Source organism: Somniosus microcephalus, unplaced genomic scaffold (genome assembly GCF_052327205.1).
Source record: "Somniosus microcephalus isolate GS21.2 unplaced genomic scaffold, FLI_Smic_1.0 unresolved_chr2, whole genome shotgun sequence".
NCBI classification, from domain to species: Eukaryota; Metazoa; Chordata; class Chondrichthyes; order Squaliformes; family Somniosidae; genus Somniosus; species Somniosus microcephalus.
The window spans coordinates 40,694,065-40,713,582 of record NW_028225180.1 but is presented as its reverse complement, the minus strand read 5'-3'; the positions used below and the strand labels follow the sequence as shown (position 1 = coordinate 40,713,582).

Below are 19,518 nucleotides of genomic sequence, written 5' to 3'. Positions count from 1 at the left end.
GAACTAGAAGAATGCAAAGATCCCACAGCAGCTTTTACTGTCAGAACTCCTGCAGTGGGGACCGCCCGAGGCCTCGCCCGGGGGGGGGGGGGGGGGACCGCCCGAGGCCTCGCCCGGGGGGGGGACCCACCGAGGCCTCGCCCGGGGGGGGGGGGACCCACCGAGGCCTCGCCCGGGGGGGGGGGGACCCACCGAGGCCTCGCCCGGGGGGGGGGGGGGGGGGGACCCACCGAGGCCTCGCCCAGGGGGGGGGGACCCACCGAGGCCTCGCCCGGGGGGGGGGGACCCACCGAGGCCTCGCCCGGGGGGGGGGGACCCACCGAGGCCTCGCCCGGGGGGGGGGGGGACCCACCGAGGCCTCGCCCGGGGGAGGGGACCCACCGAGGCCTCGCCCGGGGGGGACCCACCGAGGCCTCGTCCAGAGGGGGACCGACTGAGACCACACCCAGAGGGAGAGAAGGTGGGATGTACTTTAGAGGAACCTGTATTGAATATATTAAAACAATGAAACCAGTTATTGAAAATATCAAGGAGACCAGGCCGTGAAGTTTTATTAACACAACACAGGGACAACAACAATAACTTGCATTTATATAGCAGCTTTAACAGAATGAAACAACACAGGGCAATTAGCAGACAAAATTTGGCACATAGAGATTTTAGGTGAGATGGCACAAAGCTCGGTGAAACTGGTAGGTTTTAAAAAGTGTTTAAAGGAAGAGGAGAGAGTGGTAGAGCTGCAATGAGGTTTAGGGAGGGAATACCAGAGTTTAGGGCCTTGGCAGCTGAAGTCATGGCACCAATGTGGGGCAATGAAAATCGAGTATGTGCAACAGGACAGAGGAGTGGAGAGTTCTTGGGAGGGTTATAGGGACATTTGTTACAGAGTGCGACTCCACAATGGGGCGATCCACACTGTACACAGGGACAATTGTTACAGAGTCTGACTCCTCACTAGGAGAGACAGCCAGGAATAGAGTGCAATTGTCAGTGTCCCACTGCAGCCCAGACTGAGCCCTGTCGAAATCTCGACTCCGAGTAAGACTCTAGACACCGGGTTCCATCAGAAAAGTAACACTTTAATGTTTTTACTTGGTGCAACAAGGGAAGCGTGTCTCAGTCAATGGCTGAGGCAACAACTTCAACGAGCATGCATTCAGGCTCTATATTTATACAGGGAAGTAAACAACTCCTGATTGACACATCATTACATAAGAACATAAGAAATAGGAGCAGGAGTAGGCCAATCGGCCCCTCGAGCCTGCTCCACCATTCAATAAGATCATGGCTGATCTGATCCTAACCTCAAATCTTCTATCACTGTGCATCCACCCGAACCCATGTGATCCCATGCGAAAAACCAGATAAAGACCCAATGGCCAATTTGGGAGAAAAAAATCTGGGAAATTCCTCTCCGACCCATCATACATCAAACCGTTTCAAGCACAAGAACAATGAATAGAACATCTTGTCACATTCCTGTACGTTCATAAGTTAATCATTGCTATATACACAAAGGCATCTGTCACCACAGACTTACTCCTATTCCTCTTACATTGTTCAGTTACAGGCTGCACCTTGGGAGCGGTTTTGGTACCTAGCACATTCTGTTCTGGCCGTGTTCCAACAGTCTTGCATCAACTAAACCAATACTTAAACTTTTAACCCATGTCAACTATCCCATCATACTTTGCAAGACTGACACAAAACTATACAGGATATTTTATATTTCCACATTCCCCCCTTTTGTCCTTACCAAGGACAATCTTACGGAATTTCTATCTGTCCTAACTTTGCAAATTCTGTTTCAAAACTGTCTCCATCAATATTCTCATATTCGCGAACTGTCTTCATGGGGGCTGGGGTAGTTGAGGTCATCACTGTGTGGGCCTTAGTACACAACAATTTTAAACATCCAATTAGTAGACTAATCAAAATGATTATTATAACTATTGCAATCAGGACTTCCAGTATTTGTTTTCCTAGTGCTCCTCCCCATCCTGAAATCCAATCCCAAATGGACCATTGTTCAGGTTGGTGTAGTTTCTTTACAGCCTCCTTTATGTGGTTTACCAAATTGGTGATATTTTCTGAGCTATCTGGAATATAGGTGCAACATTCAGTTCCTATGATTGCACATGTGCCTCCTTCCCTTGACCAGGCAGACCTCTCCTTTTGTATTGTTTAACGTCCCCATTGAGGTGACTAATAAACTTTCTGGATTCCTTTGATTATCATATTGGGGATGAAACCATCCTTCGAATTTCGTGGGGTTATATCCTGCTCCCTTCCACTCATTTTCAAGTAGATCTGAATTTAAGCTATTTTGGGTTTGTACTGTGTCCTCATTATTCCAGGTAGTATTAGATTGTAATAACCACCCTACCATCTCCTCTATTTTAAAGGGAATGGGCCACAGAGGTATTCCACCCTCTGCATGTATAGGGATGTGACTGCATATCCAGCATTTAGTAAGGTTCTGTCTTTTGGCATACAAATAACTCATGTATAGCCATGCTTGTTTAACAACCTTCTTCCCCGTTTCTTATCTGTCCTATTAAGTTTTCTTTTCCGAGTGGCTAATGTTGAAATAAAGGGCTGTGTAACTGGATTGTTACAAAACATTGGCCTGGCCGTCAGGGCCAGTCCTCCCTTTGGATTACCACTACAGATAACTCCTTCATTCGCAATTCTTTCACTTGGTGACACAGTATCGGGGCATGTAACCCATAACTTATCAAGTTTCTGTCCACTATCTTCTTCTACTATCTTATTCTGCCTAATCCTAAGACTCAGGGGTTGATACGGGGGTACCTGCATAGTGTGATCCTGAAGCTGAACCTTCATAGTCTCATTATAGCATAAAATATAAAAGAAATCACTGTTTAAAAGTACACATTCTTCTGTGCATGGTTTGCCCTTCAGGGGATCTGGGTAAATCCATATGGCAGTTTCAATTATTGTTAACAAAGGGAACAGTCTTATTAGAGTCCAAATCCAGTTCATCTTGGCAGTGTATCGTCTTCAACTGATGCCTTCTTACAATGGGACACGTGTATCCATGTTGGTCGCTCCTTTACTTTTACAGCGGTGTTTGTGGTCAGGAGTACCTGGAAGGGTCCCTCAAATCTGGGTTGAAGGCTATTCTTTCGCTTAAAGATTTTTATGTAGACGTTATCTCCTGGCTCAAAAGTATGGCACTTTCCTTCAGCGGGGTCGACCTGGGCTTCCTTCACCTGTTGATGGAAACTAGAACTGCATTTGGTTAGTGCAATGCAATAACTCAACATATCTTCCTCCATTTTATGAATGTGCATTTGTTTAGCTGTTAAAGGTGCCGAAAAGGGCAATCTCTGTGGTCTTCCCATGACGATCTCATAAGGCGACAATCCTGTAGTTCTGTTGGTAGCAGACCGCATTGTCATTAAAGCTACGGGCAACAATTCAACCCATTTAAGTCCAGTTTCTTTACACAGTTTTGCAAGCTTACTTTTCAGCATCCCGTTGTATCTTTCCACTAGTCCAGCCGACTGGGGGTGATAACTGCAATGAAGGTGCTGGTTAATCTGTAAGGCTTTGCATAGTTCCTTGATCACTGTCCCCGTAAAGTGGGACCCATTGTCACTTGACAGTTTTGCCGGTATCCCAAAGCGAGGTACAATGTCCTTCAATAAACATTCAGCAACAGTGGTGGCGTCATTCTTTCTACAAGGAAAGGCTTCAATCCATCTTGAAAACATAACAACAATAACGAATACATATTTAAAGCTCATACACAGGTAGTTCAATAAAATCCATTTGCAAGTGTACAAAAGGACCCATGGGGTTTGGGTGGGATGCAGGTTGTACCTTCCTTGTCTTTCCAGGGTTCATAGTCTGGCAAATGTTGCAATTTTCACAAATTTGTTTTGCTAATTTGGAAATTCCTGGTGCGTACCAGGTCTGAAGGATATAGTCTGCCATCCCCCCTTTGCCCGCATGGGTAAATTTATGAACACATCGGGCAATAGGTGATAGTAATGATTTGGGTGCCACCATGCGGCCGTCATGATGAACCCATAAGCCGTCAGTGTTTTTAAAGCAATGATTAACAACCCATTCCTTAACTTCATCAGAGCTGGCACTATCTTGATGGGTCAGCACATCATCTAAGGACAGGGGCTGCCGCATTTCTGACTTTTCTTTAACAGGAAAGGCTGAAACTTGCTGTTCGGCACTTGATATGGCTTGAACAGCCCTGAGAACTGTTCCATTTTTAATTCTATTCTTTCTATATAGTCCTCTACATCTTCATCCTTTTTCTGGGTAGTTTCCATTATTTTTGACCAATTTGTCTTTTTCGGAAAGGCCGTGTGTAAGTCGGTGTACAAGGTGTCCCGTAGACCATCCGTGGGTCTAGTGGCGGGATTGGGAGTTGGCCCAGTACGGTGTTCAGAAAAACCCTTGAAGTGTTCCTCAAGCAGTTTAAACTGTGGTCCCTTAAGCCAGCCTTTACACAAGATTTCCATGTCAAGAGTGCTGGGTTGGTGACAAAGGACTATCATTTTTAATTTATCAATAGCTCTTCCAAGATCTATTTCCGGATCTGGAAGTTTGTCCATCATATAGTTCTTAATTCAGTAGGTGACCAGGGACGGTGAACTGAGACTGGTTGTCCGCCCTGTGGATTAGGGAAAAATTTCAGAGGAGCCTCGGTAGCGGGGGCCGTGGCCGTAGCCAAGTCTGGGACTTGGGCAGGGCCGGGACCTGTACTTTCCTCTATTTCCTGTGGTTCTTTCTTTTCTTTACTTCGAGTATGTCCTGCTGGTCCTGAGGCCACAGCAGTTTGCCTCCTTCTTGGGGTGGCTTGAATATTAGTAGGTGACCATGGCTGAGGTGGGCCGGGTGATAATGGAACATATGGTGGTGGGTTAATGGGAGGATATAGTCTCTGGACGGAATCATTATCGCTATCCTCCTTCTCTTCCTGTAGTGGAGTGCCAGGTCCCTTTTTGCCTTGTGTCATCATTAAACGATGTACCTGGCTATTTCTTGGTTTTAATACTTCTTTCTCTTTCCCCCTTTTGCTTGCTTCTACACTACATTCCCATCTCTTTTCAGCTTCTCTTTAACCATCTGGAGGAAAGGGTCTAGTCTTATTCATAGTCCATTTGGACCAATTCAGTAAGTGGTCAATAGATAATTGGCCACAGTTCTTTAACATAAAGGCTGCCGGCGTGCCTTTCTCGGGTGGCTTGCTGACACTGGCACCCATTATAGCAGCTTAAAATATTAACACTGAAGTAACCGGATTTTCCGTAATAAATCGTAACCTGCGTTGTTCGCCTCTACAGGTTAGATTAACAGACAATATACATACAAAGGTGTTCACAAACACTTCCACTCAGTGCCACAAAATCCCCAACTGTAGCCGCTCCGAGTGCCTTTTGGGTTCCGGCGCCTACTTCATGGTCCTGGCCTTCATGTGGGGCATTTGCCCTCTTAATAACCGGCCTGAGGCTAGGCGTCCGGAAACTTGGCACTCTCCTTGTCCGTTTCGGGCTTAGTCAACTAACCGTGGCAAGGGTTTGGAACTCAGAGACCATTAGAAAACAAAAACAGTACAAAACATAGCAATTTCAAAATGGATCCTTACACTTTAAAACTTAAGAGCGTATCAAATCTGCAATAACACTACTAATCATGCAACGGACACATGACTTAGTACCCTACAACAATCCCTTCTTTTTCATAAAATTCTGGGTCTCTTTCAACCCTTGCAGGGTCTTTTTCAACCCTCGTTTTATCTACAGGGTCTTTTTCAACCCTCGTTTTATCCTTATTCAGGTACCTCTTTGTTTTAATGCGCCTTCTTTCCTCCTTTCTGCACGGATCCGTTCAGGTCGCAACCGTCCTCGGTTCTGATCCTCTATTCCGTTTCTGAAAGGGAAACAGTAACAAAGACAGCTCACCCCTGAACTATGAGTCAGATCGCAGTACCGCCTATGGGGAAAACAGACCTATGTCACTGAGTGCTTGTGAAGGGGAAATACCCTTTTTGTGTGGCCAATCGCCACTGCGGCCGTTCAGGGTTTTTCCCTACCAAGACAGTGCATCCTTGTCCGTTTACTCACCAATTGGCGATAAGCGATCTCGGTGGAACCTCCAAAGAATACTGTCGAAATCTCGACTCCGAGTAAGACTGTAGACACCGGGTTCCGTCAGAAAAGTAACACTTTAATGTTTTGACTTGGTGCAACAAGGGAAGCGTGTCTCAGTCAATGGCTGAGGCAACAACTTCAACGAGCACGCATTCGGGCTCTATATTTATACAGTGAAGTAAACAACTCCTGATTGACACATCATTATCATACATCAAACCGTTTCAAGCACAAGAACAATGAATAGAACATCTTGTCACATTCCTGTACGTTCATAAGTTAGTCATTGCTATATACACACAAAGACATCTGTCACCACAGACTTACTCCTATTCCTCTTACATTGTTCAGTTACAGGCTGCACCTTGGGAGCGGTTTTGGTACCTAGCACATTCTGTTCTGGCCGTGTTCCAACAGTCTTGCATCAACTAAACCAATACTTAAACTTTTAACCCATGTCAACTATCCCATCATACTTTGCAAGACTGACACAAAACTATACAGGATATTTTATATTTCCACAGCCCCACCCTGGGCCCTTCCTGTCTGTGCATTTCCCCAGTGCCCCATTGGGGAACATTCAGCCCTGGATATCCTGCAGAAGCAGCACTGTGGGGCCGGGCGGCTGAGTCTCGTGGCCCTGTGGCTGGGCCTCTGACCACACAATGGGAGATAACGCTCGCTCAGCTCGAGCTGCAAACAGTTAAATTAAATTAAAAGCAAATCAACGGCCAAAAATGGTCAAATAATGAGAGCAGTGACGTCATCAAGTGAAATAATCACACATCCACACTCAGTCTGGGTCTTGTTCCCTGCAGAGACTTCAGCAGTTTCTCTCCGGTTGAACTGAACTGATTCCCCAACAGCCTGAAACAGATTAAAGATTAAACAGGACATAAGCAGATTGAACAACTGTAACTATCAGAGACTGGGGTTAATATTTCAATAATAATTACAGGCAAATATTACCCATAAAAGTGACAATCCCATTTACACTTAATTTATTACATTGAACATTAACACAAACACTCACTGGATCCGCTCCAGACTCCTGCAGGTCTGTATGAGGCGGCAGAGAGCGGGGAATGATCGGTCTGTGAAGGAGTTTGATCCCAGGTTCAGAACCGTCAGTGAGCGGTTTGTACTGAGAGCGGAGGCGAGATCCTCGGCACAAGAATCTGTGAGACCGACACCATCCAGCCTGGGGATCAGAGAGAGAAATAACAGGAAATCAGAGTACAGGAAACTTTCGATTAACCGGCCACTAAATAACCGGAATGCTCTATCCACCGGCAAAAATCAGGAGTCGGTTCAGATAACTTTTTTTACTTTTAGTTACTTTTTTTACTCATTTGTGGCTGTGCAAGCGTCTAGCTGAAGCTGTTGCTAAGCTAGAGACGCTTGCAAGCTGAGCCAATTGTTTTGAAGCAAGCAACATGGTTTGTTGCTTTAGACGGAGCGCTGAGCTCCGTATCTTTTAACTATAGCGCTCGGTTCTCCGGCATTGTTGATGGACCGGCACCAGCTCGGTCCCGTCCGTGCCGGATACCAGAAAGTTTCCTGTAAATCCCCAGAGTTTATTAATAACACTATTACTGATACTAATAATGTTATTTATGACTAGAGCAATACATGTATAATGCCTTCAACAATTTTAAAATTTTACTATTAAATTATTAATTATTTTAAAAGTCCATTTTTAATCGGTTGACCGGATATCTTGTTCGCGTCGACTTTCTTAGCCTTGGTGGAGTTCCTTGCCCTCCCACACCAGGAGACACAGAAATATCTTCTGCAGGGAGGCTATCAATATCCCGATTATCAACGGTTTCCGGATTGGAAGTCCCATTAGAAGGTAGACTGGGAGGGTCATGAACATCCATCGGGGGCAGACTAAGAGAATTGTAAGTGTCTGCAATAGGATTGGAAATGTTCGTAGTATCTGTGACGACATCAACATTATCTGAATTATGGCTATTGTTAATGTCCTCAGGAGAGGGCTGGCCACCACAAGGAGCCAAGTCTTTAACTGAAACCGTACTTTCTTTCCCATCTTGGAATCGAATGTGAGCATATTGGGAATTTGCCTCCAATAGCTCCACCTCCTCCACTAAAGGATCATACTTTGACAGTCTAACATGGCGTCAGAGCAGCACAGGTCCCTGCATAGTAAGCCATGAAGGTACCGAATATCCCGTAGTGGATCTCCGCGGATAGTTGAAGAGCCTTTCATGGGGGGGTCACATTAGTAGCCGTTGAAAGCAACGATCTAATGGAATGCAGGGCATCAGGCAGTACCATTTCCCACTGTGTATTCTTAAGGTTCCGGGATGTCAAAGCCAACATAACTGCCTTCCAGATCACCCCATTGTATCGTTCGCACTGTCCATTACCCTGGGGATTATACGGGGTAGTTCTGCTAGTAGAAATTCCCCGACTCTGGAGGTATTCCTTCAACTGGGAAGACATAAAAGAACTTCCCTGATCCGAATGGATATACGCAGGCATCCCAAAGATGACAAAAAGTTGAGTCAGACATTTAATAACTGTAGCAGCTGATACGTCTGCACAAGGAAAAGCAAAAGGGAACCTTGAAAACTCATCCACAACAGTAAATATATATCGATTCTGAGTCATTGAAGGAAGAGGCCCCTCCGAAAGAAAGACTGAGGGACTCATGTAATTGAAGCACATCATGACCAATCAAAATGTCCGCAGAGATTAGGCAGAACGGATAGGCGTATATCAGTATACGTATTACCTAGGAGAATTAATTTCACAAGGCAACAACCAGCTACTTGTGAGGCGAGAGTCGTCTGAGCCATACACACCTGATAGGAAACAGGCGAAATTTTCAAACGCTTCTCCCTCACAAACTGAAGACTTATAAAGCTCTCAGTACTGCCCGTATCTATAAGGGCCTTCACTTCTAACCCATTAACTTGGGCCATAACTATAGCTTTGTTTAGGCCATGGGAAAAGGCGGCAGAAACTGATGCAATAAACGCCCTATCTAAAGGCTGAATGGTCGCAGAGGAGGCAACCGATTTGCAAACACGTGCGTAATGACCTCCCTTGCCGCATTTACTACACACAGCCTCCCGGGCAGGGCACTTCAGACGGGGGTGCCAGGCGTTCCCGCAAAAATAACACTTCTGAATCCTAGAGGCAACAGCTGCCGAAGTAGAAACTGTTTCGGAATCTGGTAAACCACTCCTATTAAATCCACGTAACTCCCTTTCATCCGGAACTGCCGAAACCACGGTCGCAGGCCAATCAAAAAGAGCATAAGAATCCGAACTTCTCTGAGCCAAATCCAATGTAGAGGCTTGCTCAAAAGCACTAAGATCCAAGATCTTATTTTCTAATAACCGCTGACGAATTGATCTAGACAGTAATCCATTAATAAATGCATCCCGTACCGACTCTTCCCTATGTTCTTCTGCAGACACGGCCTTATAATTACAGTTAGCGCCAAGGCGCCGGAGTGCTTGTAAATAAGCATCCAAGGATTCTCCCGCCTGCTGCCTACGGGCAGATAAAAGGTGACGTGCAAATACCTCATTTTTGGGTTTAACAAAAATTTTTTCCAACGTAGCAATAGCCAATTCATAAGTTTCACAGTCCAAAATATACTTATACACATCCGGAGCAATGTAGTTGATTAGTATGTCCAACTTATTTAGAGATTGCTGATCCAACACACCCAAAAAGTTTTTAAATGTACAATACCAATGTTTCCATTGATCATCCACTCCTGCAGAATTAGGGTCAGCATTAAATCGTTCCGGTCGAAGATATCGTTCCATTATAGCAAAAGGTTAATAAATTGAAATAAAGAGTAGATTGCCTTTCAAAAGCTAGGCTTTATTAACCATAAAAAACCAGCAAGTACATGTTGAGCACCCAGTCTCAACCAAACTGTAGAAAACTGAATTTAAGATGGCCACCACAGGTCACATGAAATCAACTAACCAATAAGTTTACAGCATATATCTCAAGGCAGGAAAACAGGCAACCAATTACAATGCTTCTTATAAAACAATAATAATCACCACACACTGAAAGTACTTCAGGACATTAATAACCTGGTTTCCCCCCATGATTTCCTTCCCTGGGCGGGTCTGTGGTGGGTCAGGTGCTGCCGGGATCGGTGGCGGGTCGGGTGCGTCCGGGGACAGTGGCGCCGGGGTCAGGACGGGTGCGTCCGGGTTCGGTGGCGGGTCGCGGTCTCGCTCTGGAGAATTGAAGGAAGCGGGTTTAATGACGTCATTTGATGATGCGCACATTGAGTTTGAGCATTGTGATGTCAGTGTTCTACAGTATTGCGGTGCTGGAAACACCGACAACCTCTGCCGAGGAGCACGGCTGCACACAGGCTCTCCAACAACTCCCTCCAAATGTTTATGGAGGGAGCCACAGCACGCAGGGAGGTTCTTTTCACTTCCAATGGGCGGAAGAGACCTCCCCAGGAGACCAACGCAGCCTGGTTGCACATTGCACTGTGGGACTCGAGCAGGAATGTCGTCAGGACCAGGTTGCAGTGACGTAAACCTTTCAATGATCTCAGTAGATCACAAAACGTTACTGCAAAACCACCCTCAACCTCATCCTGCTGTGCCACTCAGCACATCCCCTTCACTGTGCCTTCCCTATCCTACTCCTGCACATTCAAACTCACACCAACTTACCTTCCACCTCCACCCATCCCTCTGTATCTATATTATCACATCCCCATCTCACTAGCCACCCCTCACACTCACCCTCATCCTAATCCAATCATACCAACAACACACAAGGGTAGGTAATTGTGTGTTTTAGCCAATGTTCACGTGAAGTTTCTGTTAATGTGGTGTCAAAAATTGAAATCTCTATTTTCAACACTTTCCGTTCTTCGACAGAGTTGTGTGCACCTTTGGAAGTGGCTTAGTGAGTTGCAGTGAATGGTGAGACATAACAGTACCCCCCGCAATGCTGATGAGTGTGACAGGACTGGTTCGGGCAGTCTAGGGATGCTTTGTGTTATTGGTGTGGGCTGGTGGCAACCTGGCGCATCATGTGGCATCCAGGGCGTGCAGCGTCAAGTGAAGAAAATCTGGCCATGGTGAGGCCATCCCTGGCATCCCGGTCAGCAATATGGTCGGGTGTTGATGCCCTCTGTGCTGTGCAGCATCAGGAGTTGCGGAACAGGTTGGTGTTGTTGTTGGTGCTGCTGGTGTGCCTGGTGCTGCAGGTGTTGGGGCTGATAGTGGTGGGACTCCGAGGCCCAAGGTGAGACAGTGTAAACTGTACCCATGCTGATGTAATAGATGGCAGGTGAACTTGAGATCACAGAAGCAATCTGTTAATGGTGAGAGAGGTTGTTCCATTGAGGGTACCCTGGATAGAGAGTTTGCTTCAAACACTTGCAACCTGCATTTCGCTCAATCTGTCTTCGAAATGCAGGAAGCAACAGCTTCTGAGCTTGGAAAGTGAACAGCTGTGAGATGGGAGCTTTTATAGCACATTTCCAGCTGTCAAGTAATGAGATGATTCCATGGCCATTCAACTCCCGCCCTGCTTACCTGACGTGATCCCCGAGCATCTTGGACCACGTGGGCAACCTGGTAAATTCTGAAGGTGAGCTAATATAGTTGTTAATCCTTTGATAACAAGGTCATAATGATCTGAATTGCCTCCTCCGCCGCTGCATGTCGGGTCTGTTCAGCACGGATAGACCCGACATTTAGGAAAGACATGTGGCGACGGATTGACAGCAGTGTCCTGACCCGCTGGGGAAACCTAAAAAAGGGTATCAGGACTGCCAAAAGGAAACAGACACTGCGGATTGAGGATCATTTCCACAACAACTCGGACCCCCGGCGCATGTGGCAAGGCATCCAGTCCATCACTGACTACAAGAGTAAAAACACCAACCCCCCGGTTAGCAATGCCTCCCTTCCGGAGGAGCTTAACAACTTCTACGCTCGCTTTGACAGGGACAACAGGGAGCCGGCTACCAAAGCCTTGCCACCCCCGGAAGACCAGGTGCTCACTCTGTCGACCTCCGACGTAAGGGTGTTCTACGCGGAGTGAACACACGTAAGGCTGCTGGACCTGATAGCATCCCTGGACGGGTACTCAAAGAATGTGCTGATCAGCTGGCTGATGTCTTCACCACCATCTTCAATCTGTCATTGGCCCAGGCAGTAGTCCCTACATGCTTCAAGACCGCTACCATTATTCCTGTGCCAAAGCAAATGGCTGTGACGTGTCTGAACGACTATCGACCTGTCGCACTCACACCCATCATAATGAAGTGTTTCGAGAGACTGGTCCTGGCTCACATCAAAGCCAGTGTTCCCGCCTCTCTTGACCAACACCAGTTTGCCTATCGTGCAAACAGATCAACGGAGGATGCAATCACAACTGCTCTACATTCTGCATTGAATCACTTAGACGGTAAAGAAACCTACATCAGAATGCTGTTCATAGACTACAGCTCAGCATTCAACACTATCGTCCCCAACAAGCTGGCCACCAAACTCCACACTCTTGGCCTGAACACTTCCCTTTGCAACTGGACCCTGGACTTCCTAACCAACAGACCCCAGTCTGTCAAATTAGGTAACCACACCTCCCCCCCCCCCGACCCTGAACACGGGGGCCCCACAAGGTTGTGTGCTGAGCCCCCTCCTCTACTCCCTCTTCACCCACGACTGTGTGGCTGTTCATGGTTCCAACACCATCAAGTTTGCGGATGATACCACGGTGGTAGGCCAGATCACCAACAACGATGAGTCAGCCTACAGGGAGGAGGTCCAGCATCTCGTGAAGTGGTGCGCCGATAACAACCTAGCCCTTAACATCAAGAAAACCAAGGAAATCGTTGTGGACTTCAGGAAGTCTAAAGGCGGAAGTCACACCCCCATCCACATCCATGGGGCTGTGGTGGAAAGAGTGGACAGCTTTAAGTTCCTCGGAGTCCACATCACGGAAGACCTCTCCTGGTCCCTCAATACCTCCTCTTTGGTGAAGAAGGCCCAGCAGCGCCTATATTTCCTAAGGAGGCTGAAGGGATGTAACCTGTCACCCCTGATCCTCTCTAACTTTTACCGCTGCACAATAGAGAGCATCCTGACGAACTGTATCACAGTATGGTATGGCAGCTGTAGCTCCTATGACCGGAAAGCCCTGCAGCGAGTAGTCAAAACTGCCCAACGCATTACCGGCACCCGGCTACTGACCATAGAGAGCATCTACCAGAAACGCTGTTTACGGAGGTCACTGACTATCATCAAAGACCCTACCCAGCCCAGCCACAGTTTGTTAGCCCCCCTGCCATCTGGGAGACGCTACAGATGCATTCGCACCCAAACGACCAGATTTAGGAACAGCTTCTTTCATAGGGCTGTCATCCTACTGAACTCTACAAATAAACTCTAAAGCCTGCACATCTGCCAATGCACTTTATTATGTTTATGTTTATGTATTACAAGCCAAATGAATGTTGAATGTTAAATGTCTTAATCAAAATGTACACTCTCGGGAGCCGCAAGCCTACATTTCGTTGTACTGCACTTGTGCACTAACAATGACAATAAAGTTGATTATTATTACTATTATTATAGTTTCCCACCCAACCCGCCAATGATCGCGCCCGCTGACCCTGGCGAAAACCCCCCCTATTCCTTTCACTGGGAATGAATCTCACTCTGTCCAACTCCCCATATATTCAGGGACTGTCAGTAAATGTATTTATTAAATAAAGTGCTGTCTGTGTGTGACGCCTTTAAATGCCCCTCAGTGCGGTTTAATTCCCTGATGATCAGAATTACCCTCCTGGAGCTCAGTGTTTGGAGAAACTTGTCTCATTTCTGCTGCTCCTTAAATCCTGGATTTTATGGAAATGGGGCGATTTTCCCAGAATTAAATGAAGCAGTGGTTCCCTGTACTTTATACTCTGTGCATTTTATTAATCTGTATAATATCTCAGGGTGAGTTATATTGTGAAATGCTAACTGCTGCTGTAAAATCCGTCCCCCAGGATTTTCTTTAACAAGGATAATTTATTCTGAAATAAAAACAGAAAATGCTCGAAATACCCAGCAGGTCAGGCAACATCTATAGAGAGAAACAGAGTTAATGGCCCAGAAATTCGGGCTTCCCGCGGGTGCAAGCCCCCGACCTGCACTTACCTAGCGCGCCGGCCGTCGAGCTGTGGGCCCCCGTTGAATTCCGATCCGGGGCCTGCTCCAGCTGTCGGTGCACAGTGCTTGCGTATCCCAGGGGCGCAGTTAGTTCGATGCGTCCCCTGGGATCACGTGGACCATGGGGAGCCAATCGGAGCAGGGAATGCTCCATTCATAAGATTGACAGGAAGACCTGTCAAGACTTATAAATACGACGGCCCCAAAACAGCGCTAAATCTTCAAATAAATTTTTAATTTTTTTTAAAAAAAATCACATTTTTTAAATAAACTATATATTATATATGAAATAACTATTTTAAACAATAATTTAAATTTTTGAAAAAATAATTTTATTTTCTAACGGGGCTTAAAATAAACTTACCTTGCTTTAAAGTATTTAAAAATAATAAACCCGTGGAAAAAATGTTTTAATTTTAACTAATGCACCACTTACACCTTGTAAAAAGCAGGCCTTACGCCTGCTTTTTACATGTCTAACTTCTGGAGACTGATCTTCCCAGGAAAATCTGTAAAAAAAAATGAAGTTCGATGCGCACGCGCAGCCTCTCCCGCGCACGCGTTTGACCTCTGAACCCCTTCGCTCAGAGGAATGGAAGCGCCAGTTTCCCGCGCATGCGCAGTGCATGCAGGAAAATTGCACTTCCATTGGACCTACGGGTGAGTACCCCGTGCGTGCTCACCCGTGGAGACCCGAATTTTTGGGCCATTAATGTTTCAGGTCGAGGACCCTTCGACAGAACTGGAAAAAGTTACAGATGCAACAGATTTTTAAGCAAGTGTCAGGGCAGGGAAAGGTGGGGGGGAGCAGAGGAAAGAACAAAAGGGAAGGTCTGTGATAGGGTGGAAGAGAGGAGAGATTAAAAGACAAAAGGGATGATCGTGGAGGCAAAGGGAGATGGTAATGGGACAAGTTAAGAAACAAAATATGAATTTAGATGAGGTGTGAATGTCAATGGCAGAATCATCAACAGCTGTCATGCGAGAGAGAAAAAAGGGAATAGGAAGAACAATAATGAGAAAAATAATAGCGGCCGAGTTTATAGCCTGAAATTGTTGAACTCAATGTTGAGTCCAGAAGGCTGAAAAGTGCCTAATTGAAAGATGAGGTGCTGTTCCTCGATCTTATGTTGTCCTTTGTTGGAAGAGTGTAAGAGGCCGAGAATGGGGAGCAGAGTGGGAGTGGAGCAGAGAATTAAAAAGTGACAGGCAACCTGAAGCTCGGGGTCACACTTACGGACTGAGCGGAGGTATTCCGCAAAGCGGTCACCCAATCTGCGTATGGTCTCCCCAATGTAGAGGAGATCACATCGTGAGCAGTGAATACAGTGTACTAGAGTGCATGAAGTACAAGTAAATCGCTGCTTTACTTGGAAGAAGTGTTTTGGGCCCTGGACAGTGGGAAGGGAAGAGGTAAAAGGGCAGGTGTTGCATCTCCTGTGCTTGCATGGGACGGCGCTGTGGGAAGGGGAAGGGGTGTTGGGGTTATTGAGGAGTGGACCAGGGTGTCGTGGAGGGAGCGGTCCCTTCGGAATGCTGAAAGGGGAGGTGAGGGGAAAATGTGTTTGGTGGTGGGATCATGCTGGACGTGGTGGAAATGGCGGAGGATGATCCGTTGACTGCGGAGGCTGCTGGGGTGAAAAGTGAGGACAAGGGGAACCCTATCGTGGTTCCGGGAGAGAGGGGAAGGGTTGAGAGCAGAAGTGCGGGAAATAGAATGGACATGGTCAAGAGCCGTGTTAACCACGGCAGAGGGGCAACCACAGTAGAGGAAAAAGGAAGACATGTCGGAAGCACTAGTATTGTCAGAGCAGATGCGGCAAAGACGGGAAAACTGGGAGAATGAACCAGCGTCCTTACAGGAAACGAGGTGGGAGGTAGTGTATTCCAGGTAGCTGTGGGAGTCAGAGGGCTTATAGTGAATGTTTGTCAACAGCAGCAATAGAGTTTATTCTGCCCCGTTACAAGTTTTAAATGTCCCTGTGCTCCTAGTTTATAGGGAAGGGGAGTCTCTCACTTTATTCCCATTAAACCAACACTATTTCAGGTGTAACTGGCCCGACAGCTTTGGAGGAATTTTCAAAAGTTCCCTCCCCGAGCGGGTCCTCACACACGGGACGGATTATCGGGAATTCCTGGGTTCATTGACCCCGGTTTACCCAGGAGCCGCCCGTTGTGTGCAAGGCCCCACCGCTGGCCGGTGTGTGTCTGTACTCCAGGGCTAATACCCCACAACACATTAGATTGGAACCTTTTACCGACAGATTTAAGATCCTGAATAACAATCTTTACTCAATGTTCAGGACTGTGAATTGGAAACATTTACAGCTGAAAGAATTCCCGATTCCCCAATATTCCCAATCCAGGAAACATCCCCTCGACAAGACACACCCTGCACGGTATTGGAGTAAATAGCAAACAGTTACTGATTTAATCTCGGGTTTCTCTCCTGTTTCCAGTTGAAATGGTGCATGTGGAAAGTATTTTAAATTTATTTTATCTTTACTGTGGGATTACATAAGAACATCAGAAACAGGAGCAGGAGTAGGCCAATCGGCCCCTCGCGCCTGCTCCGCCATTCAATAAGATCATGGCTGAGCCAATCTTGGCCTCAACACCACTTTCCCGCTCTCTCCCCATACCCACTGACTCCCTTGTATTTGAAATGTCTAGTCAATCTCCGCCTTGAATATATTCAGTGACTCCGCCTCCACAGCTCTCCAGGGTAGAGAATTCCAAAGATTCACGACCCTCGAGAAGAAATAATTCCTCCGCAACTCCGTCTAACATGGGCGACCCCTTATTCTGAAACTGTGCACCCGAGTTCTAGATAGCCCCCACTCGGGGAAACATCCTCTCAGCATCCACCCTGTCAATCCCCCTCAGAATCTTATATGTTTCAACAAGATCACCTCTCATTCTTCTAAACTCCAAAGAGTATAGGCACAACCTGCTCAACCTTTCGTCATACGTCAACCCCTTCATCCCAGAAATCAACCTAGTGAACCTTCTCTGTACTGCCTCCAATGCAAATATACGTTTCCTTATATATGGAGACCAAAACTGTCTCACCAGCGCCCTGCAAAGTTGCATCAAAACTTCCCTACTTTTATACTCCATACCACTTGCAATAAAGGCCTTCATTCCATTAGCCTTCCTAATTACTTGCTGTACATGGATGCTAAGTTTGTGTTTCATGTGCTAGGACCCCCAGATCCCTTTGTACCGCAGCATTTTGTAGTCTCATTCCATTTAAATAATCATTTGCTTTTTCGTTCTTCCTTCCAAAGTGGATAACCTCACATTTGCCCACATTGTACTCCATCTGCAAAATGTTTGCCCACTCACTTAACCTATCTACTGTATATCCCTTTGCAGACTCTGTGGCCTCCTCACAACTTGCTAACCCACCTACCTTTATATCAACAAATTTGGGTACAGTACACTAGGTCCCTTCATCCAAGTCATTAATATGGATTGTAAATAGTTATAGTTTAGGTTTATATTCCGCTGTCCCGCATTAAACATGATTTATTGTAATTAAATTACCAGACTCTCAGTGACCTGTATGTACTGATCCGATAAAGACTGTAAAATCCCAAATTATTCACAAGGATCCATTTTAGATTCTCCAGTCCTTAGGGAATTACTAACCGATCCTCTTATTATTGGTCATATGTGTGTTGAATCTGCTTCTCTCTGGTTTAACTGAACTGTTTGTTTCCCTTCATTACGGAGCAACAACACAATCCGTGACTGTTCTACAATTCCCCCAACAGTTAGAGACAAATAGATTGTTACCTCAACACCTGGCATTTGTGCAGTACGGGTCCCAGCCGCTGGAGACCCTCACACTGAATGTTGCAGTTCACTACATCGAGGTGTTTTATTGTATCACAGAGTCCAATGACATGAGACAGGACCGCACAGTCAATCGGGGTCAGTCGCAATCCACTAAATGCAAGTGTTTCCACAGATCCCACTGTTTTCCGAGCCAGTGCCTTATTCTGAGACTCAAACAGATAGTGGAATGTGTTCAGGATGTTCCTTTTACCAGTTTCACTCCCTGTGTTTTTAATCTGTCCTTCAACCTTCTCCTTCACCCAGTCAATCACTCGGCAGGTGGTTTGATGAAGAAATGGACCCAGAAACTCCTCCAGGGGCCGAGCTGCCTGTGGGGAGGAGAGACCAGCAACAAATCGGAGAAATATCTCAAATCGCCCATCTTCCTTGCTGTGGGATTCTCTGAGGAGTTTCAGGATGTCCCCGGGATCTGGAGTCAGGAATTCTGCGAGTGCGGCTACAAACTCTTGGATGGTGAGGTGCGGGAATGTGTACACCACGCTCTGGGCAGAATCATCTCTCTACAAAAGTTCCATCATGAACCCAGACAGGAACTGGGAAGGTTGCAGATTGTACTTGATCAAATCTCCACTTCCAAACACAATCTTCTTCTCGGAGACGCCTGTGAAGGCCATCTCACCAAGCTTCAGTAACACATCACGGGGGCTTTCAGTCTCTCGGCTATGGTTTTTCAGAATGTTGTAAATATAGTAGGAATATAGATGGGCGACGGTCTTGGGAACTCGCTGCTGATTGCTTTCTCTTTGTGTAAAGAAGGGGCCCAGTGACAGACCGAGGATCCAGCAGTAGGAAGGGTTGTAGCACATGGTGTACAGGATCTTGTTCTCCTCCACGTGTTTGAAAACAGCTGCTGCCACCATCTGATCTTCAAAAAACTTGTTGAAATATTCCTTCCGTTCTTCACCAACAAATCCCAGGATTTCAGCCCAGACACTGATCTCAGCCTTTTCCAATAAATGTAATGCAGTGGGGCGGCTGGTCACCAGCACTGAACATCCTGGGAGCAGCTTGTGCTGTATTAAACTGTACACAATGTCAGACACTTCACACCAGTCTTCAGGATCTGTGCACATGTGCTGAGGTTCTGTATTTCTCCAATTGTCAGCAAAATCGATCCTGTCCTTGAATTCATCCAAACCATCGAATATTAACAGCAATCTCTCTGGGTTCTTCCAGAGGTCTCCCAGAATATTCCCAAAGGATACAGATCCTGTATCAGATTCCTCAGGTTTATTCTACAGTTAATAGCGTTCAAATCGCGGAATTTAAAGCTAAAAACAAATTGAAAATGTGGGAATATTTTCCCAGTGGCCCAGTCATGAACA

General features: G+C 46.3%; 1 protein-coding gene across 1 annotated transcript; it reads right to left on the bottom strand.

Annotated features, from left to right (window-relative positions):
- Positions 1 to 514: 514 nt before the first annotated feature.
- Positions 515 to 19,513, bottom strand: LOC147092552 (NLR family CARD domain-containing protein 3-like). The gene is made up of 5 exons (XM_085975602.1): positions 19,454 to 19,513; positions 18,131 to 18,693; positions 7,174 to 7,341; positions 5,831 to 5,919; positions 515 to 3,729 (listed from the first exon to the last, which is right to left on the bottom strand). The coding sequence occupies exons 1-5, from the start codon at positions 19,511 to 19,513 to the stop codon at positions 3,668 to 3,670; spliced, it is 942 nt and encodes a 313-aa protein (XP_085831728.1). The 3' UTR covers positions 515 to 3,667.
- Positions 19,514 to 19,518: the final 5 nt, after the last annotated feature.

Bases quoted from the DNA above. Each gene is read 5' to 3' on its own strand.
- LOC147092552 (XM_085975602.1), bottom strand. From the start codon at position 19,513: ATGACTGGGCCACTGGGAAAATATTCCCACATTTTCAATTTGTTTTTA. The intron at 7,342-18,130 runs GTAACAATCTAT...TCTGATCCCCAG, and splicing joins CACAAATGCCAGGTGTTGAG to GCTGGATGGTGTCGGTCTCA. The intron at 5,920-7,173 runs GTGAGTGTTTGT...TTTCCCTTTCAG, and splicing joins AGGAGTCTGGAGCGGATCCA to AAACGGAATAGAGGATCAGA.